Source organism: Papilio machaon, chromosome 8 (genome assembly GCF_912999745.1).
Source record: "Papilio machaon chromosome 8, ilPapMach1.1, whole genome shotgun sequence".
Taxonomy (NCBI): domain Eukaryota; kingdom Metazoa; phylum Arthropoda; class Insecta; order Lepidoptera; family Papilionidae; genus Papilio; species Papilio machaon.
Window position 1 is genome coordinate 3,244,799 of NC_059993.1, and position 20,411 is coordinate 3,265,209.

General features: G+C 33.2%; 1 protein-coding gene across 1 annotated transcript; it reads left to right on the top strand.

The window, feature by feature from the left end:
* The first annotated feature begins 4,448 nt into the window (after positions 1-4,448).
* LOC106720654 (ras-related and estrogen-regulated growth inhibitor-like protein) lies at positions 4,449-19,834 on the top strand. Its single transcript, XM_014515382.2, has 6 exons — positions 4,449-4,714; positions 16,042-16,098; positions 18,490-18,566; positions 18,641-18,822; positions 18,962-19,148; positions 19,414-19,834. The coding sequence occupies exons 1-6, from the start codon at positions 4,651-4,653 to the stop codon at positions 19,480-19,482; spliced, it is 636 nt and encodes a 211-aa protein (XP_014370868.1). The 5' UTR covers positions 4,449-4,650; the 3' UTR covers positions 19,483-19,834.
* The last annotated feature ends 577 nt before the right edge of the window (positions 19,835-20,411 follow it).

The following is a 20,411-nucleotide window of genomic DNA, read 5'->3' on the forward strand; positions in this document are numbered from 1 at the left end:
TAAAATTGGGGCAAGTCGGTCACAAAGGACTACTTAAAAAAAATAACTTCGTTTTTAATACACTTTTGGTAGTAGGCCTTAATTCGCAGACGGAAAGTAATTAAGGAAAGAATCACGTGAAAGTTAAGCCATTGAACATATGACTGTCCACGTGGAGTGTGAAAACGTGTAAAGTTTATACAGCGTATCTTTACAACTTTTGATTTTAATTACATTATAATATGTTTTAAATTGAAAGCGAATATTTATACATTAAGGTCCATTCATACTCATGAAACTTAAATATTTTTTAGGATAAAAGGAGGATACTAGCGACAATTAGTGCCAAAAAATGATTACTTTACATTATTTCTTTATTACTTTGATTTGAATTATTTTAACAGTGTTTACGAAGGGAATAAAAAATTATTTTGTATTATTTTAATCGTAAGTCTAAATAAGAGATTCGTTAATTAACTAAGATATTCGCACCATGTACGTAGAAATATATCTGTCGCATGTCGTTCAGCCTGTTATTACGAACCATATCATTTGGATGAAAAGAAAACAAATTAGTTGAGCTCAAAATTCTCACGAAGGGAATGCAAAACACAAATTGCACGTTTGATACAATTACGCATGGTCTTAACATACTTTTTCAGACAGGATCCCGTCTTTAAATTACTCGTCAGTCAGAATTTAGCTCGATGGAGTTTGCGGTGGACTGTGTTTTTTTGTTGGGATCGGTTGGCTACCGAATAATATTGGTATAGATGTTGTAACAGGAGCCGCGGGATACCTCGGTCACGCCCGTCGCTACGGTTTTATTGGGTTCATCCGTCAAGTACAGTGCTGCCATCATTAATTGGGTCGTGGGAATTTATTGTATTAATATTTATAATGTTTCGAATAATCAGTTTGCGATATGTTGTCATATTTTTAATTGAATTCTTGTTAATTTATTTAGATAGGCCGTTAACTATGCTCGTTCTATGGGAATTTTGGCGTCTTTATAAAAAGCATTCTGTTGTGTCTTGGAACTTCACAAATGATGGTCACAATTTAAATGTAGTAACTAGTTATTTAAAATTTCTTTGACTACTTTTAAGAGCAATGGTATATGAAAAAATAATCCTACTTAATTCCTTCAATGTTTAATGTAACAAAAAATACCTTAATAGGAATAACGGCTTGTGACAATCGCGATCGACTTTTAAATCCTGTGGCAACTAAAATCAATTCCATGCTTTTTGTGTCTCAAGATAAAGTCAGGGTCAATGGCATTAATTAATAAAACGATTTAACTTGCTACATGTTTTACATAATAGAGTAAATAAGAGAACTAGTCAGTACACTGCGGACTATTACCGTTCACAAGTCCATAGGAATTGCAAAATGAGCTCTATATCTTTGATTGACAGATGCCTTGTCTGGGTTCGAATAAGAAAAAGTAAGGCACGTCAAACCAAGTATAATTAAGACCACTTCTCTACAATACCTGGCTAGTTTTTAGTATCGGTGTATTTATTATACAGTATTTCTACCATTTTTCAAGTTATCAATTAATAACCTATTTTTAAATGGTTAGAAGTTAGAATATTAATTTACCACAACACTCTATAGGTGTCATTAATTTTATGGATACCTTTATAAGTAGGTTTAATGTTTCAAAATTTAAACATTAAATGCAATGAACAACTATAAAAATAAAGTATGATAAATACTTTATTACCCATTCCTATGAAACATATTATAAAGGGTGGAAGGGGACGCTGGTGAGGGGGAGTACGACCGCAAAGAAGACCTACAATCTCCACAGGTGTCGTCCGCGCAGTATGCGTACTTTCATTTTTATTTCGATGCATTTTTAAATCTTTTTTTTTGTACATCCGTCGGGTGCGACCGGCGAGCCCCATCTCGGTTGCAGTTAATAAACTCGAATACTCGAGATTGTGATGTGCATGATAGTTTGTTTTGTTAATATTTTTAGAGTAGCTTCGCGCTTAGAGCATCCTGACGCTACAGATAAACTGAACTTAGATTGCTATTAAGAAGTAGGGGTGGTTGGAGAAAAATGGTTAGACCTTTTTTTAAATACAATACAAAGAACAAACTTAGATTTGTGGATAAACAGGCGAATAAAATTATTTAGTAAGCAAATATATCATATGTAAGAAATTTGATGTTTTTTTTTACATGACAGACACTACAATTTCAATAACTGTATAGATAGATAAATGAGAAACAAATAAGTAAAAATTTATTACAATTACCAACCAACTAAACCGAAAAAAAATCGCGCACACTATGTTGTGTACTGTATGTTGTGTATGTATTAGCGTTGCTGATAAAGACAAAATAAATTTAAAATTTATTGTCTGTCTGTCTGTAAATTCGCGTTTGTTTCGGGTAATCTCCAAAACAGCTGATCTGATTTTGACGAGACTTTTACTGGAAGGTAGCTTATACGTGCAGTAGTGATTTAGGCTACTTTTTTTCTTTTCCTTATTTCAATTATGTGCTAATGAAATCGCGGGCAACTGTTAGTGAGATAATAAGATACAGATGTTTATTCTTTTATTCAAACTATTTTTACATACTCTTATTTACCTCAAACTTATACTACGTTTAATTTGTTCTGTTCTAAATTCTCATTATATATTTTATTTTTTACACGATGCATAGTTTTTACTGCCTGTTCCGATGTATCGAAAGCACACGATTAGAAAATGTTAACAAAGAGCTTGTTAAAATTCCTGCATGAGATATTATAGCCGAACCGTTAGCATAGTCACCTCATTAAAAGCAAACAAAAGTTAGTTTTCTTTTTATTCGTCGGGGAAGTTTACATTAGAAAGAGTATCTTTCTATTTCAACTTTTGTTTTATATCACAGATGACTCAACTGATATAAATTACTCAGTGTATATAAAAAAGTGATTAAAAAGCGATCGGATAAAGTCGGGTTATATTTACGTTGATTGGTTGGAGATATTCGAATTCTTTATATGTTTACCAAACGCTTTTATTTTTAATCGGTTTTATAAATACTATGTACAATTACCTATTAATACTACAAACAAGATCGACTGATGGTCTGGTCAAGGTTGCAAAAATACCACAGATGAGCAAAGTAAAAAGAGTAATGCAAGGACTATTCTTTTTAGCAATACTCGGAGTAAATTAAACAACAATGGAAGCCTTGTGGTTGATAATAACGACTACAATTATAAAAACATTTTACTGACAAACAGTTAATTGAAGTTAGTCAGAATTATTCCAATCAATTGCAGTACTCAAATATAGAACTTGTCAATTATTCTTTGAAGAACTACATCAGGTCTTAAAATAACTTGAACCATTTTACTGTTTAAAAAAACCAAAGATTTTTAATACAATTAAGGGTATATTTATAGAATCATATTGTATATTAAAAAGAGACCTGTCCGTTAAACAAGTTAGCTTTTTTATTAATTTTATATCTTTGATAGTAGATTTCCATTGTTGTTTCTCGAAGCAGTAATGAATTCAAGTTATTGGTTATTCATCATTCAAACCACTTTCTATTTCAAACTATTTAATGGGCTAATTAAAACACGCTGTAGATATCACTTCGTAGTTTGAATGTTAACCATTTCCGTGGAAACGTCTTTTATTTTTTATCTAAATGTGAAATATAAACTTTTAGAAATCAATAATTTTATGACATTTCTGTATCGTTATTTTCGATGACAAAATGATCTAATCTCTAATCTAATTGTATCATAAAATGTGGGAACCTTAGGTTAGTTTGTGGATATGAATATCAAGCTGATAATTATACGATACATAAACGAAATCATTACTTTCGATCGTTGTTATTAAATCTGTATTATTAGTATTTCTTAAATAATATTATTATCTGTAATGGTTGTATCAATAACAGTTTCGTCAAAGTTTATTAGTTGATTCATTTTTATTATTATAGTCATCAACTTATTCACTGCAAAATGCTTGTCAACGTTTAGCAAAACTCTTGGAGTATTGCTTCACTCATTCCAGTAGAGTCTGAAGCATTATCAAAATGACGGTTGATGTCATAAAAAGTTTTGCTGCTAATGTTTTCTATTTTTTCTTCAAAGCTTTTTGGTCTACGCATCATCCATTTAAATTTTAAATGTTTGCTGTTTGTTTGCTTATCAGACATTTATCAGATTTGAAATTAACTGAATGATTCATCAGTTCACATGCCCACATATAAATTTTGTTAAATTTCACGAAGCGGCAAATCAACAGGAAAGTCGTCAATCAACTCTCTTTCTTATCTTTCGGTAAGTGTAATTACTTTTTCTCAAGTTTGGCACTGGTTAAATAAAAAACTCGGTTCAGTAACGTGAATCCGCCATTGCATTTCACACGGTTCATGCATTACCTTTCAATAAAAATCTAGATGGCATCGAAATTCAAATAGTTCTCACTCCATTAGGCGAGTGGAGTGTCTTGCGCCAATTTAGTTTGACACTGCAGTCGCTCGCTAGCACGTGCGTTGGACGCGCGTCTCCGCCATCTTGCAACGGCTAATTTTGGCGCCAACATTTTTGAATTACGAATATTTTTTTGCAAAAGCTACAGGGTAATATTTAGAAGTTCTATTGTACATTATAATAAGTGTTTACAGTGCAATTTAGTAGTTATGAAGATGACGGTTAATCGAATAAGAGTAGTAGTGCTCGGGAGCCCTCGGTCCGGTAAATCGGGTAAGTTTAAATTGTCAATATGCACTTTAAGAATTCAATTTCAATTTACCATTTTACAACCGTTAACTTTACTTATACTAAGGTCGTATAAAATCAGAGCACTCATTTTACCATACACAGACATCCTATTTGAGGATGCCGAAATCAAATTATCTTTAATGGGTCCACAAAAAGTTCTTTGATTTATTTCAAAGATCCTAACCCGAATAATAATTTAATGGCCGTGTAATTATTGGGGATTTGGATAGTTAATTTAATTAAACCCTTCTTATTGATCCTTTGTTCGTTTTTCTTTAACATGTTTTTGTTACATTGTCTTATCTTTTTATATCATTAAGAAATTTTCGTTACGTCAACTTATCCCGTAAATTAAAATTAGTACATTATAATTAGTAATTCTTTTGTTTATTAAGTATCCTTATAGACAGATAAGCTTTATAATTTAAGAGGTTTCATCTCAGGTCTGTTTGAATTTTAAACACCACTGGAATATTTTGAATTTATGCGAATTCGACTTCTTGATTATCATTCTGTCACCTATGGCATAATTACGATGTAGTTCTGCAAATAACTGTAACGTTAAACTATCAAAGGTAAATTTATAGAAGGACATTTCGAACAGTTTGCTATAGAGTGATATGTTTTGACGACTTTGAGAGGTGCTTAAGTTTTACGAGTATTTATATCAAATTTAAACTCAAATGATAAGAGATGAAAGATAATGTTATCTAAGAGTTGTATTTAAGATTTAGATGTTGAGTAATCGATATAAATCTAGAATAAGTTTAGTACTATTTAAAAAAAATAATTAGTGATTTCTACAGAGGTTACGACATGTTAATTAAAAAGATTTTGAAACTTCATAAGTTCTACTTGAACGATTTCGATGAAAAGTATCGAATGTTCCTTCGCAATTAAGGTTTTAGGTATATCAAATTTCATCGAAATTTGACCAACAGAGAGAGTGTGATTCAAGGACAATTAAATAAATAGCAAGTTAATTTGAGTGGCTGTTCCTAAAGGATTATGACTTCTAAAATGTGATGGTTAAAGATCGAATCTCACGCAATGTAAACGAAGATTATTTTTATTACATAATCTAAGATACACTTTTTGTTCACTTAAGGAAAATTATATTAGTATTCATTGCTTATTACATGCAAACTCGGACACGTTTGATTTTATTATGAATAAACAACGGTGCACCATTTATTGCACGTCAGTTAAACTGGGATGGACTGAATCGCTTCGGATATCAGCTATCGCTCGAAGCGATGAACGTTGTATTGCGGGATATGGTAATCAGGTTGTGCCGGGATTTAGAAATGCACTTCCCGCACCTGCTCGAGAGAAACTCTCTTTGTTATACGCTTGCGGGTAATGTTTCTTATCACTCTAAGATGTCAGATAAGTGCCACTGTGTCAATAGGCTGTCGGGCCACGCAGCTAATATCAATAAGATAGATGCACGTCTCTGATTGTTTTGACGCCGATGTTTTTGTTTGACGAATGCATTCCGATGCACAACTGCGCAATAAACCAACTCGGAGCATTTCATTATGACTTGTGCGGTACAGTACAGTCTTTTTCTATTTACAGTTGTACTTTTTATTTACTTTTCATCTGTCTATATTTACTATATTTACTACTATTGTATTTCTCTAAACTTTTCTTAACGTCACTTAAAACTTTTTCTAATATATTATAAAAAAATGAATATCAAAGTAATATTACATATCCACAAAGCAGTATTACAAAAGAATGAAATGTAATATTAAAAAATATAGTTCGAATCCTTGACCTCTTACATTCACTCATTTATTATTTATATTTCGTCGTACGAACATACCTACAATATATGGCAGAATACATTAATTTCTCTTTGAATCGTAAACAATATATCCCTACTAACGGATGTGTATTCAAAAGCAATATGCAAAGGTGCACAAATCGTGCAGTCTGCTCCCACATCTGTTCAGGTAAACCCCACAAATTACTTCTGTTTATGTTGGCTCGTCTGTTCTGCATCTTGTTGCCAACTATTTTCGTTAACCGGTTATTTTGTGAGCTTTTAATTAAGCAATAACAGATATAGTAATGAGGATAAATGATTTAAAATAACTATTTATTTAAATAATAAAATGGGAAAGCCATAGCCAATATTTTTTAGCGTTCGTGACGTTGTATTACGTTCCCAACCAATCGGTATTCACTTATCCCACATCTGCTTTTCCCGATTGCAGTACCTAATTTAAGAGCGGGAATTTATTACACAACCAGGTATTTGTAATTGGGAAATCCATCATTCATATCTGCTTATTTCCTCGCACATTTTGATAATTAGATATAGGCAAGTATCAAGATTATTCGTTCAGTGTATTTGTGTGCGATGTTGGAGTAATCAAGCCCTGTAATACAAAAGGCATCCTAAGCCGGATATGTATCGGCTTACTCAGTTGCTGGGCTTCATTGTTTGGCAAAAGCGGACTTAAGGGATGTACCGTGTTATGTTTCGAATCGATTTTCCATATCCTAGTTAATCTTGTAATCTATTGTTTTCTACATTATTTTATTAAATCGAGTTAAATGAGCCAGCGTTATTTACATAATTGGTAATTTTAATTTTTGCTTAAATGAGCTCAATTTCAATGCTCATTTTATCTACTTTTATTTTAAAAAGGGAATAGTTCCTTTGATGTAAAGATTCTATTCTTCATAATCTGAATTTATTTGATCATTTAAAACATTCTAGATAGTACTAATTTCAACGTTCGCTTGTAGTAAATACATTAGTCAACAATATAATTCTGCGAAACACTAAGAATGCGGGATCTTGTCACATTTCTATATCTACACACGGTGCAGAGCGTTGACTCAGCACGTTAATATTTAACAGCCATGTCTACATCTAAAAATAACGTTTGTAAAAAGTGCGAGTGGTCGTATGCCGGAATTGGCGAAGCTGTATATTTTGAAATGTTTTGTCATGACGGGTGATTTGTTGGTTGGTGTTTTCCTCCCCCGTAAGTTATTTTTAACACGGATTTACTTGTTTATATCTAATTTTATCAGCATCTGCATGTAATATCTGAATAAACATAGTTCTTAAATTTTTAGATGGAACACGCCATTTTTTATTATTACGAGGCAAACGAAAATGTGTTTTTCTGTATAGAATAGACAGCATAATCTTAAACCAATAAAAGGCGTAAGTATGCAGCTTTGGGAGAGCCGTATATATTTGTTTCTTTTGCCGTGGAGACCTTGGGGCCTTGGGGTGCGGAAGCCCGTCAACTGTTCAAGGAGATTTCCGTACGCCTTATCGACGTCTCAGGAGATCCAAGGGCTGGCGCGCATTTCGGACAAAGGTTGAGCCTGGCTATTCAACGGGGAAATGCCGCCAGTCTCTTGGGCACCTTACCCTGCGATCGCAGCGATTTGGGGTCGATTTTTTACATAATCTAGTTTTGTTTTTAGTTTGGTATAATTATATAGTTTAGTTTAGTAGTTTTTACATATTGTTTATAGTTTTTACATAATAATGTTATGTAATTTATATTAAATAAAACTTCCATCTTAAAATTGTTTATTTAATTAAAATGTGGTCCAGCATTTTTTTAGATAAAATATTAGCAAATTAATTAATAAATGTCTAATGTATCTTTTTAATTTATTAAATTGCTATTTAATCTGATTATAGAAGCTGTTTTATTATATAATTTCTGAATTATTTCATTTTCTGTTACGTAAAATTCTCAGCAAATCTTTGTTTGTGGATATACATATTTAAATTATTGAAACAATAAATAAAATCTTTGACAGCCATTAATTTTGTGGAATACGGAAGAAATCAATGTGCCGAGATCTCCGTTTTACTATATTTCTTCCGTTAATCAATCGTAATGAAATAAAATTCTTAACCTTCTAGCACAACGACTTAGTGTACGCCTATGAATTGCGCCATCACCGCCTATATTTTTCTTCTAAAATTATTTGGGAAATACAGGTTAGGTAAGGTCGTAAACTAACTTCATACACTACAAAGGTATAACCAACTTTATGGTCGCTAAACCGTTGTTCTATACCAACTTAAGAAAAAATAGAATAATTTTATCAATAGTATTGATACGGTTACAATATATTTATCAAAATTTTTGACATAATATACTAACCGAATAACCAAGTTAAGAGATATAAAAACTAGGTTAGTGTACGAAGGTACACACCCTATTTGATTAAACGAAAAGGAAAGTAGGTGTTAATTCAAACTATCGACATGATAACATTGATGGAAAGTTGTTTTGTACAGCGTTATGTAACTCACTCGGAAGTACCTACTACGCTGTATAATTGTGCCGGATATTTTATTAGAAAATGTATCTTCTATCTTATTTTAATTATGTCTGTGTCATATTTTATCGATTGGAGGACTAGTGACTGTATGAGGTCGTTAACCTTTGAGATCTAGATATGATTATCGGATTGCTTTCAATGTTTATTTATTACTACTTGTACGTGGATTTCTCAGACCAAAATGTCTGTAAATAAATAACGTCATCCCTGTCATTATCTTTCACAAAACAGATATAACAATATGTTTCAAATGGGGATTCTGGTCTCACATTTGGTTTTAATAGTTTATTTAAAAAGTCGATATGTGGCAGATTTTTTTAAATCACAAATTTAGTGTTTTTAATTTTACATTAGCTAGTCTATTTAAACGCCTTTTTATGTAAAAGCTTTTTTAAACTGATCGATCATCTAATTAGCTGATGATCTTCATCTAATTTTTTTTCTTGATATTTTGTTACATCATGTTTTGTTTCTATAAACTGTTTAGAATCATTCAAGGAACACCTATCATTTTGGTTGATGACAGAAAACCTTCCTTTTATTCATAACTCGTACTCTTTATCTTTGTCATTCCATAAGAAAAACGCGTTCAGTCTAATTTTCGTCGCATACGCCGACCTTGTTGAATCAGCTGTGAGATATCGGTATTTATAAATGAAAACTTTCAAATTAAATTTTTTGGAGAGACAAATAAGTTACTGTCCCTGATAAACGTATCCGCCATTTCTAATAGTAAAACATTTCAATTAAACTAAATCAATAGATTCTGCACATCTTTGAAATAGTTGATTATGAAAGATTACAATTATTATGATCAAATCAACCAATAAGTTTCTAAAGATTCCTTATCTAAATACAGTTGAAACTGAGTAAGCGAGGAATCTATATAAACGAGAGTCATAATCCGGTCCCGACGAATGACATAAATAAGCGAGAAATTTGGGGTAGATATATACCTCTACAAGAGGTTCGACTGTGATCATATTTAACATGAAATTTGCACGCCCCCTTACGCATCAAATTTTAATATCGATAAACTACAGCAATTTTCTCATAGAAGAGTGTCGTAAGTTTCTTTATATACCGTTTTGTGCCATTGATTTAAAATAAAAACTTTTTCTCTTAATACTGTATAACAGGAAACTTGCATAAGACCTTGTTAAAACAATGCGAAGCATACAAACTAAGAATTACCCGCCGAATTCGGTCAGGTACGTGATCAAACCCATTCGTGTTCGCAGACTCTCAGACTCTCCGCACACAGCATACAAATAAGTCATCCAACAAAACGTTAGCCAATAAATATTATTGCTTAATAATCCGTGAAATGCTACCATTCATAATAAATTGCGTCTATGCAATAGAAAGTATAAACAATAAGTTGGCGAAAGCTAACACAAGTGAAATTGATTTATTGCGACGGCTCGCGGATGTCAGGCGGCAATCGGATGTCGTTTTTTCGGAAACACTCGAAGCAAATTAACATAACAATTAAGTTATGTTAGGTAAGACTAGTCGACTTAACACCCACGTATGTAATAATTCCTTTCCATTGATATAATAAAAGTTAATCCTTTGATAACCGAATATTTTACTTTTAATTTATCTGTTAACTATTTGCTTTCGATTGAGTGTGTTTTTTTGTATATAGTAACATTTATTGTAGGATTAGAAATTTACTTTTAATTTCTCGGTATGTTTTCCTATTGAATGAATGTATCCTTTTTTCAAAGCTGAAAACAATTGTTAAAGGTAAGATCTGAGTTTCTACTACATTGTATTTATAGAAACAAATATTTATAGATAGTAAAACAGCTATCATTATAGAGTTATGTAACAAAATAATCAATCACGACCAGCATCTTGATTATGTGATTAAGCAGTTAGTTTGAAGTCGCAGCGACCCACGCTCGCCGCCGGCACCCATAGCATTCGGTTTACCGAATATAATTCCTGATGTCAACGTCCATTACCGTCCTGAGGTAATACAGTCTCAGAAAACATTGTTCGCGGCATACTTTACGAGTTTAGAAGGGGACGTCGCAAATCAAAGTTATACAGTCAACATAAAACCCGTAGAATGCGTTTCGGGATCATAGATCGGGTGTTCGGTTAAATGCCAACTGCAACTGTATTTATAGGGTTTCGGCCGCATGCCGACCGCGAGCCCGCGAGTGAGTCAGCCGGTCACACGTCTGCTGGGACACCCGCCACACATACACCGACGCTCTGAATCACCTACATAACTGAATCGATGTCAAATTGAGTTCACAGTAAAACAATCGTCGCAATTTTCACGAATTGACGATGCCTATAGAAAGCAATCGAGGTTGTAATTATTGTCTAATTGTAAAGCTTTAAATTTGATCGGTATTGACGTGGCCGATTTTAGCTAATGTCGGTTTTCTAGACTTCTGGGTCATGCGCAACTCAACAATATTGTTTACTAATACACCTGTCAAAAGTGGGCTCTATAAGAGAAACTCGAATTAGCACGTGAACTGAACCGCTGACATTTTTAATCGAGAGAAAGGTTCATTATAGTTTTTTTTTTTTTGGTAATTTGAATATAGTTGTAACGATTATCCGGTACTCGAGCGAAAGGACTTTAATTAAGTGCGGTTTACAGATATACGTGGATTTAAGAACGTGTAAGCGACCCGTTTTGGCTCCAATTACCGAGGCCGGTGCGGTTAACGTCGATTGTGATCGCAGCGGTGCCTTAGTTAATATTTACTTCACGCTACCGTTTTCATTTCGACTTGTCACCTTTAATGCCGTTATTCCGACCAACTGCTATCCTTAACCTTGTTCAAAGATATAACCGTGAAATTTATTATTTTTACAGCTTCTTCCTTATCATTTTTTTGAATAAAAATTTAATTTCACCTCGTTATTTTTAAAAGGTCATCGTTGTCATAAACAAAAGTTATAAATTACTCAAAAATTTATCGCAAATTGTGTGTAAATAATATATGAATTTATTTTTCCCAATAAAGTTACAGCAAAATTTATTTGCACGCAAGCAAATCACGTGTTTAGCGGTAATTTATTGCGAACATTAAAAAAAGAAGAAGCGTCCAGTTTTCAACATCGTATCTCGAAAGGTCGCGTGCCGGAGACCGTTTAAATCTTTGAATCTTATTTAAATTTGGGACGTGTTATACAACAGATTCGTATTCGTAATATTCGTATATTCGTAAGGATATATCTGTCACCGATCGATCGCTAATGCCGCCAGTTTGTAATTTGCCTAAGCAAATTGTAGAGTCGCCAAATTGCATATCGAACGAATTCATTTACAAAGTGACTTCAATTTGAACCAATTGACTTAAAGTATTGGAATATAATACATCACTTTGTGCACTCGTTCGATATTTAATTTGCCAGCTCTTGAGAATTAACTTAGGCAAATTACAAATGGGCGGCATCCACAAACTATCGGTGTCATATCAGTTTCTATAACAAGAGCTACATCTCTTGCTGTTACAACATTCATCAAGACAGATTTTACGATTGTAGTTCACGTCACCGAGAGAATAATGTTCACGTAGCTCACCTTGAATCGGTCGAACTCTTATCAATGGTGAAAGTACTTGTTGGTAAAATTGGGGTATATTATAAAACGAAAAATATCGCTCGCTTGTTTCGTACTTATAACATATTTTTATTAGATATTGTTAAGGAGTAATGTAATAAACGAACAATCGATTCACATGAATGAATCGAGCAAAACAAATGAGAGCAGAAAAATTAAACTCATAAAGCCAATAACAGATATCCGAATACATTTAGTTTACGATGATACCTATTATGTATTCTATGTAGTTTAATTTTTGTTTTGTTTGCAGAGTAAGGATATAATTGGATTCAAATATAACGAAAATCATACATACATATGAAAGTGTGTTCAAAGTTGTAATCTCAGATTTTATGCCGCTTTTTAAGTTGGAATGCGACTTATGTAATACTTTGAATAATTAATATGTACGTATTAAGATATACCTGTTGAAATTTAATTGACATTAATTTCCATTTACATAACATTACGTGTATAAATTTTTACACAATTTAGACATTGTTTGTTGAAGCAAGAAAGTATCGAATAGGACATTAACTTATCCATGATGTCTTAATCAGAAATTCTTCAACAACTTTTTCGCCGGTCTAAGTGCGAGATAAAAAATGTTACGTCTTATTAAATTTTTATTACTTCGTCTGACTTCAATGCTTGTCTATGGTCACATAGAATCATTGACATAATTTAATGATAATGTAATATAACTTGCTGTTGGCATACAAAATATATCTAAGATAGTCTGGTTAAGAGCACGCCTGAAAACACAATAAGTTTTCTTCTTATAAAATAAGGTAAAAAAGATAAAAAAGATAGCTTTTATATTTTTATTTAAAAACATCTGGGTTGTCACCCACATCGTACTGTCGTACGTAATACCTTTTATGAAATAAAATGTAAGTCGATAATTGTATTGCGAATTAAATTGTTGCAAGTACACGCACCTAAAAGGAAAGTTCGACAGCCTAAAAAGATAACCAGGAATTCCCAATTAACACCAGTCGATTGTTTCCAATTTAAAAGTTGAACGGATTCAATTCTTTTATGTGTTCTTTATTGATAAATCGGTGGCGAGTAATCTCAACACATGCCAAATTAAAAGTAAAATAAAAAAATGTTCAGGGTAAAATAATATGATCATTGGTCGTGTTTTTAAATTATTTGCCAAGGAATGATAAACAGAGGATGTCCGTAAACGCTTTTAGATTATATAAGATTACAATATAACAAATGTTATAACCGTGTTTTATAGTAAAAAAAAAAAAACAGTTTAATATATATTTTAACAATTTTAACTCGTTTTGCAGTGTATTCGAATTTTATTTCTTACGTACACTATATGTGATATGTGTCAATATTATATACCCTATACCATACCCTACACTTCGGGTACGAAGACGTATACAATTATACCTTACTTGTCAAAATCGGTTCAGGTTCTAGGCCGTAACAGTGAAATTTACATACATAAAAAACCATACATTATAAACTTACAAACGTTGAAAAGACATTACCCTCTTGTCAGTCGGGTAATAAAAATACTGCTTGAAAACACATAAATTAAAATATTGTTTTCTAACTATCGCAAACTAAATTAGTTTATACTATGAAATAAAACAAGTACAGTCAAATAGCGTTAATATTTCTCCGCTGTAATAGATGCTCGTAAACGGGAGCTGGTAAATTTGACTGCGCGGCATATTTACTGGTCTGTCATGGAATATATTTCAGTCTCAACTTCAGATAAACTCAATAAAACGGGTGAGCTGATGAGATGCTACATAAAGATATCACTAGACGAACTATATTCCTGTTTATGATCCACATTTGAAAGTGACGCCAGTGATCGAGAAATTGAGGAGCAGAAGGTTAGCGTGGTTTGGACATGTTATGCGGAGGGATGATGAACACGCGAACAAAAAAGTAATGAGATTGGCTACTAAGGTAGAGGAAGACAAAATAAAGTATGGATGATTTGTGTGAAAGAAGAATATGCGTAAGAAGGGGGTGATTTCAGATATGACGGATGACAGAGATGTATGGAGAACTAGTACATACTATGCCGTCCACCGATAATAATCCAATTTATTATTATAGTGCTGTATTCAAACATTACATGCTTTTACTGTGATTATTACCAACTCATGCTTCAGTTTTATAAACAACAAGCTTTTACCCGCGACTCCGTCCGCGCGGAATAAAAAATAGAAAACGGGGTAAAAATTATCCTATGTCCTTTTCCTGGTTCTAAGCTACCTGCCCACCAATTTTCAGTCAAATCGATTCAGCCGTTCTTGAGTTATAAATGGTGTAACTAACACAACTTTCTTTTATATATATATAAGAAGATGAATGATTTTTTTTTTAATCGTAGTTTGTTTATTATTTTTTTGAATTCTTCCGTAGTTCTTAATGGCTATAAAGCGTTCAATGTTAAGGTAAATATAAACTATTAACATTTATAATAGCTTACTATTCGTGTTTATAGAATACTAACAGTTGCCTGCGACTTCGTCCGCGTGGAATTAAAAAACAATCTAGTATTAAATATAGCCTATGTCATACGGGGATAGCTTCCTAACAGTGAAATAATTTTAAAAATCAGTTCAGTAGTTTCGGAGCTTATACAATGCAAACAAACAAACAAATGTTTACTGTTTATAATATTACTATGGAAGAAAAAAATTGCGTTTTATTGAAATAATATTACAATAACATGAAAACATTTAAAATCACTTACAGAGGTTTGATAATGTAGTTATTAATACAAAATTCATAAATTCTTAAGCCTAATTCTAGCTGTGTTTTATCATAAAAATAACAAGTAGTTTTCAAACATATGAAACAATAGGAATTATGAAGCAGAATTTATTGCAATTTATTTCTTTGCCCAATTAGCATTTTTAGATATTACAACTGAAGAAAATAATTGTTACGCACAAATAGTGTTTAATTAGACTGCTATTAGTTACATTAGTATTAAAGCAAAACCCTTTGTCTGCTTTCCCTCTAATTGTTGCTTGTAGTTATAAATTGTCTCATAAAATACAACTTTTGTTACACCTCTCACTAATTGTTGCTTTCTCTGGATCCAATTGAATTTCATTAGTTATCACTGAGACATAGTTTAAGTCATTGGAGTCGGCTTTTTCGCTTTCTATGATAGAAACCTCTTGTTGTACTGCACCCACGTCTAGACTGTCTGGACCTTTTTTCTTAACGTCTGAGGGTGCGGACTGGATTCGACTTTCACATTTACTTTAACTGCAAGAATCACTCTTATGAACGTACTTGGAATTTTTTTCATTTAATTTAATCGAACAAAGTTATGATTGCAAATATACTCGATATCATTATGTCAAGAAGTCATTTACGTTAATGCATTTGTTTGTTACAGCGGTGGTTGTGCGGTATTTGACAAAGCGGTACATTGGCGAATACAGCTCTACTGGCGGTGAGTATATTATACCTTGTACTACGCCCTTGTGTTTGGCATTCAATGTTGTTATTCGTGTTCCAAATTGTATGGACATAATTATAAGTAATAAGCGACAGACAGATATTAATAGGTTCGATGATGGGCCCTCAGGGAGGGCTGTGTCTTGCCAAGCTCTGGATGCCAATGCACGAGTTTATTTGCGAAAATTGGCATCGTAGTCGGCGGGAGTGCCATGCCAAGGCTGACCGACGCCGGCGCCCGATAACATACGGACGTTGACTTTATCAGAAAGCTTGAAGTAAAAACAAAAAAAGCTGATTAATTAGAAATGCGCATTTGAAAAGAGCAATAAATCTTACTAATATTATAATAGTCCAGTCATTTTAGTAAGTTCACCTCGGAATTCGAGATACCCAGCTGTAAGTCTGTAAATACTTGTATATTGACACCCTAAATGTTGTCTCAAAACCTACATATGGTAGGGTGTAAGCAACTATTAAATTTCAAGGTCAAAGGTCCCAAAAATCGGTTTCTCGCGCTTTCTTTGGAAATATCTCATTTCCTATGGGTTTTTTGCTATTTGTATTTCTTATCAATATTGTAGAATACAAAATTCTCTACAAGTTTTGTTTAAAAATTTTTTTTATACGGTGAATCGTTTTCGAGATAGAGGGCGGAGAGCGCGCGGTCACAGCATCACTTCAGCCTCCGGTCGAATACGCGCCATATACTTGTTGAACTATCGCTAAATCAATGATTATAAATATTTGTCAATTTTTTATCAACTATTATATTATACTTTATCATTTTTTTCCTAACTTATCCACTTTTTATTCAGTATTAATTTATTTAACAACACTTACCTGCCCATGTAATTGCAGAATTGTTAATGAAAATATAGGAATTATATTTGAATTTTAGCCTACTTAATATTAATATCTTCTTACATGATGAAAAAAACAAATAAATTATGAATTAATCTTTTTATTAAAAATATCATTGAATACATTAATTTAAATTGAAAGTAAAAAAATGAAATAAAGGGTACAAAAACTACAATTTATAATTTTAATCATCTTCTTCCTCTTCATCGTCGTCTTCTGGCTGCTGGTAAATTTCAAACTGGTCTTCATTATCGTCTTCAACGACATTTGTCTCAAGTTCTTCCATGATTTCTGGGCTAAAGGTTCCATCTTCGTTAATGTCGCTCTGATATCGTAGAACATTGAGACAAGCTTGCCCATTACCAAGTTACCAAGTTAAAGAGCATTGCAAGCCCGCTTTCTTGCATCCGCATCGCGCACCACAACCACTCTTGCAGTTGCAGAAAATTGTATTTAGCAAATCTTCTGGAGCAGGTGGTAAAATTGTCATGATAGGCTCGAGAAAATCTTTTCGTATTGCCCAACCCCATATCTGGGGTTCCAAATCATGTCCTAACCAAGTTTGAACTTAATAATATACACGGTTGAAATGTTGATGAGCAGCTGCACTTGTTGGTGGAATATTTGATAGCTGCACAGGTTTATTAAGTTTTGTAGACTTGACGTAATGCATGTAACGAAGATGATCGAGACTTTTCACAGATTTCGGAACATTATAGACTGCCAATAAGGTTTGACTTCCACTCTGTAATAATTTCTGGGCCGAACAATTTTCTTCCTCAAATGCTGCAGCTAGTTCATCCAAATTTGTCAGTAATTAATTAATTTGACAAATATTTATAATAATTGATTTAATGATAGTTCATCAACTATATGGCGCGTATTCGACCGGAGGCTGAAGTGATGCTGTGACCGCGCGCTCTCCGCCCGCTATCTCGAAAACGATTCACCGTATAAAAATTTTTTTTAAACAAAACTTGTAGAGAATTTTGTATTCTACAATATTGATAAGAAATACAAATAGCAAAAAACCCATAGGAAATGAGATATTTCCAAAGAAAGCGCGAGAAACCGATTTTTGGGACCTTTGACCTTGAAATTTAATAGTTGCTTACACCCTACCATATGTAGGTTTTGAGACAACATTTAGGGTGTCAATATACAAGTATTTACAGACTTACAGCTGGGTATCTCGAATTCCGAGATTCTTACCTAATTTAAGCTTAAATGACTGGACTATAATGTTTAGATGGATGGATGGATATTTGTTTGAAGGTATCTCTGGAACGACTCAACGGGTCTTTATGGAATTTGGCACAGATGTAGAACATAATCTGGAAGAACACATAAGATACTTATTATTAAGTTTTTTTTTTAAAATTAAGATATGAACTCTAAAAATTGCATTTAAAGTTTGACGTTCATCCATTTAATCGGTTAGGAGATTTCATTTTTAGAACTATATATGCTGTATATACTTATTTTTTGACAGACAGTATTGTAAGTATTACTTATGTTTCAGATTTTCTTTATCAACATCGAGTAGCGTTTGATGGTGCTACCTCAGAAGTAGAGGTGTTGGATACATGTGGATGTGCGGTAAATAGTTTTATCAAATAAAATATTCTTTTTCAGCTTTATTGCAGATTCTTATGAAACTTTTTGATCAATAGAAACGTGGATGTCTGGCGGACCACTTGCGTTGGGGAGATGCTTTCGCGGTCGTGTATTCTGTTTGCGACCGGCGCTCCTTTCTGGCCGCCGCTGAACTCTTGGCTCTATTGGAGAGGACGAGACTGCCAGGCTGCGCAGCCGTCACGCTGCTAGGGAATAAAAGAGACCTGGAACATGCGAGGTACTTCCCGAGAATTCTTTAAAAAACAGACAAAGTGCATTTGGCGCAAGTGTGGTTTAATATTAGGATGTTCATTAACTTCTTTTGTTTATTATATTCTTAGTTGAATACTCAACGACATTATTTTGTTTCTTCGAAGGTGTGTCAAAGCTGAAGAAGGTCAAGAGCTGTCATTGCGATTCGGTTGCCAGTTCTACGAGGTGTCTGCGGCGGAGTCGTGCGCTGGCGCTGCGCTCGCCTTCCACGCGCTGCTACGGGAGGCGCGCTCGCTGGCGCTGCTGCTGCCCACACCGCGCCGCAAGCTAGCCGCTTACTCCGTCTCTAAGGTACGACCAATATGTACTAAGAAATTTCTTCGACGGACAATATCGTGACATTCGAGCGTGATATTGATCACTGAATGCTTTCTATCAGAAGACAACTTGGTAGAGCTGAATTGAAGTTTCTGGATGGTTTCAGAAGGCTTGTGTCATAGACTTACTAAGACTGTCAGCAATGGACATTCAAACATTCGACATCAAAGATTATATACTTAAAAATCATATAAGTGGAATATCAGGTTCAGGATACTTACCTCTTTCTTTGTTACAGGTGATTGGGACGATTCTGGGCTTGAGCAACAAGAGCGTGAGGAAGAAAAGACCATCTCTCAGCATATGATTCGGCTCTTGCTGATCGTCTACTGGATTTCGTTGTTCACTCCGGAATAGGAGTATCTTTTCTTTCTGCGCGATGCAGAAAACTTTGTTGGGAAGCGGGCCGCGGCTTGGGAGTACGGAAATGACGTAAGGGAATCTCGGTATGAAGCTTTTAAAAGATGGCAAACTTCTACTTTGTATAATTCCTTTTCATTGTTACGAATACTGTTGTATATTGTTATTTGTGTAAATAAAATAATTTGATATGTATGTTTAATTATTGATAAGTCAAGTATTATATACCACAGTGTGTCTTTACCACTAGTTTAGTACTTTACTACTGTTTCAAGGTTTTCGAGTATGTCATGAAGTTTAAAGAGATTTCCTTCTTACTGAATTAATTTTATTGTATATTAGACTGATATCTTAAGATAATTTGGAAATGAAAACTCAGAATTACTCAGATGAGAAATTAAGACGTAAAACTAAAATGGTGAATGTTTGCGGTATTAAATTTGGAATACGAATTTACAAGGAATTAAATTCAATTGTAATCTCAAGTTTCATTAAATTTTGGATTCAATGTGAACTCTCTCGAAATATAAAGGATACAAAGTTAAAAGTACATAAAGATCTATATTCGAATTTAATGGAAATAAGAAAATATAAATACACATATCACTGGCTGGTAATTTATTATCTATGAATTTATTCTGGAACATTTCAGTGTTTAGATTGATGACACAAACATGTCTGTTTTTAATATGTCTGTGCCTACAGCTTTATAAAGGTAAAATTGTTTAGTGTAAAGTGTTATATTCATAATTTTTCCATCATTCATTTTCCAATTCAATTTTCCTTTGTATGTGGCATACGATTTTTCCTAATTGGAACCTTTGATACGCTGATTAAATTCTTTTGATGTTTTTGATACATGATTTTGGGTTTATT

Coding starts and splice junctions, on each gene's coding strand:
- LOC106720654 (XM_014515382.2), top strand. CDS start 4,651: ATGAAGATGACGGTTAATCGAATAAGAGTAGTAGTGCTCGGGAGCCCT. Junction 4,715..16,041: donor CCCTCGGTCCGGTAAATCGG/GTAAGTTTAAAT, acceptor TGTTTGTTACAG/CGGTGGTTGTGCGGTATTTG. Junction 18,567..18,640: donor TGGATACATGTGGATGTGCG/GTAAATAGTTTT, acceptor TTTGATCAATAG/AAACGTGGATGTCTGGCGGA.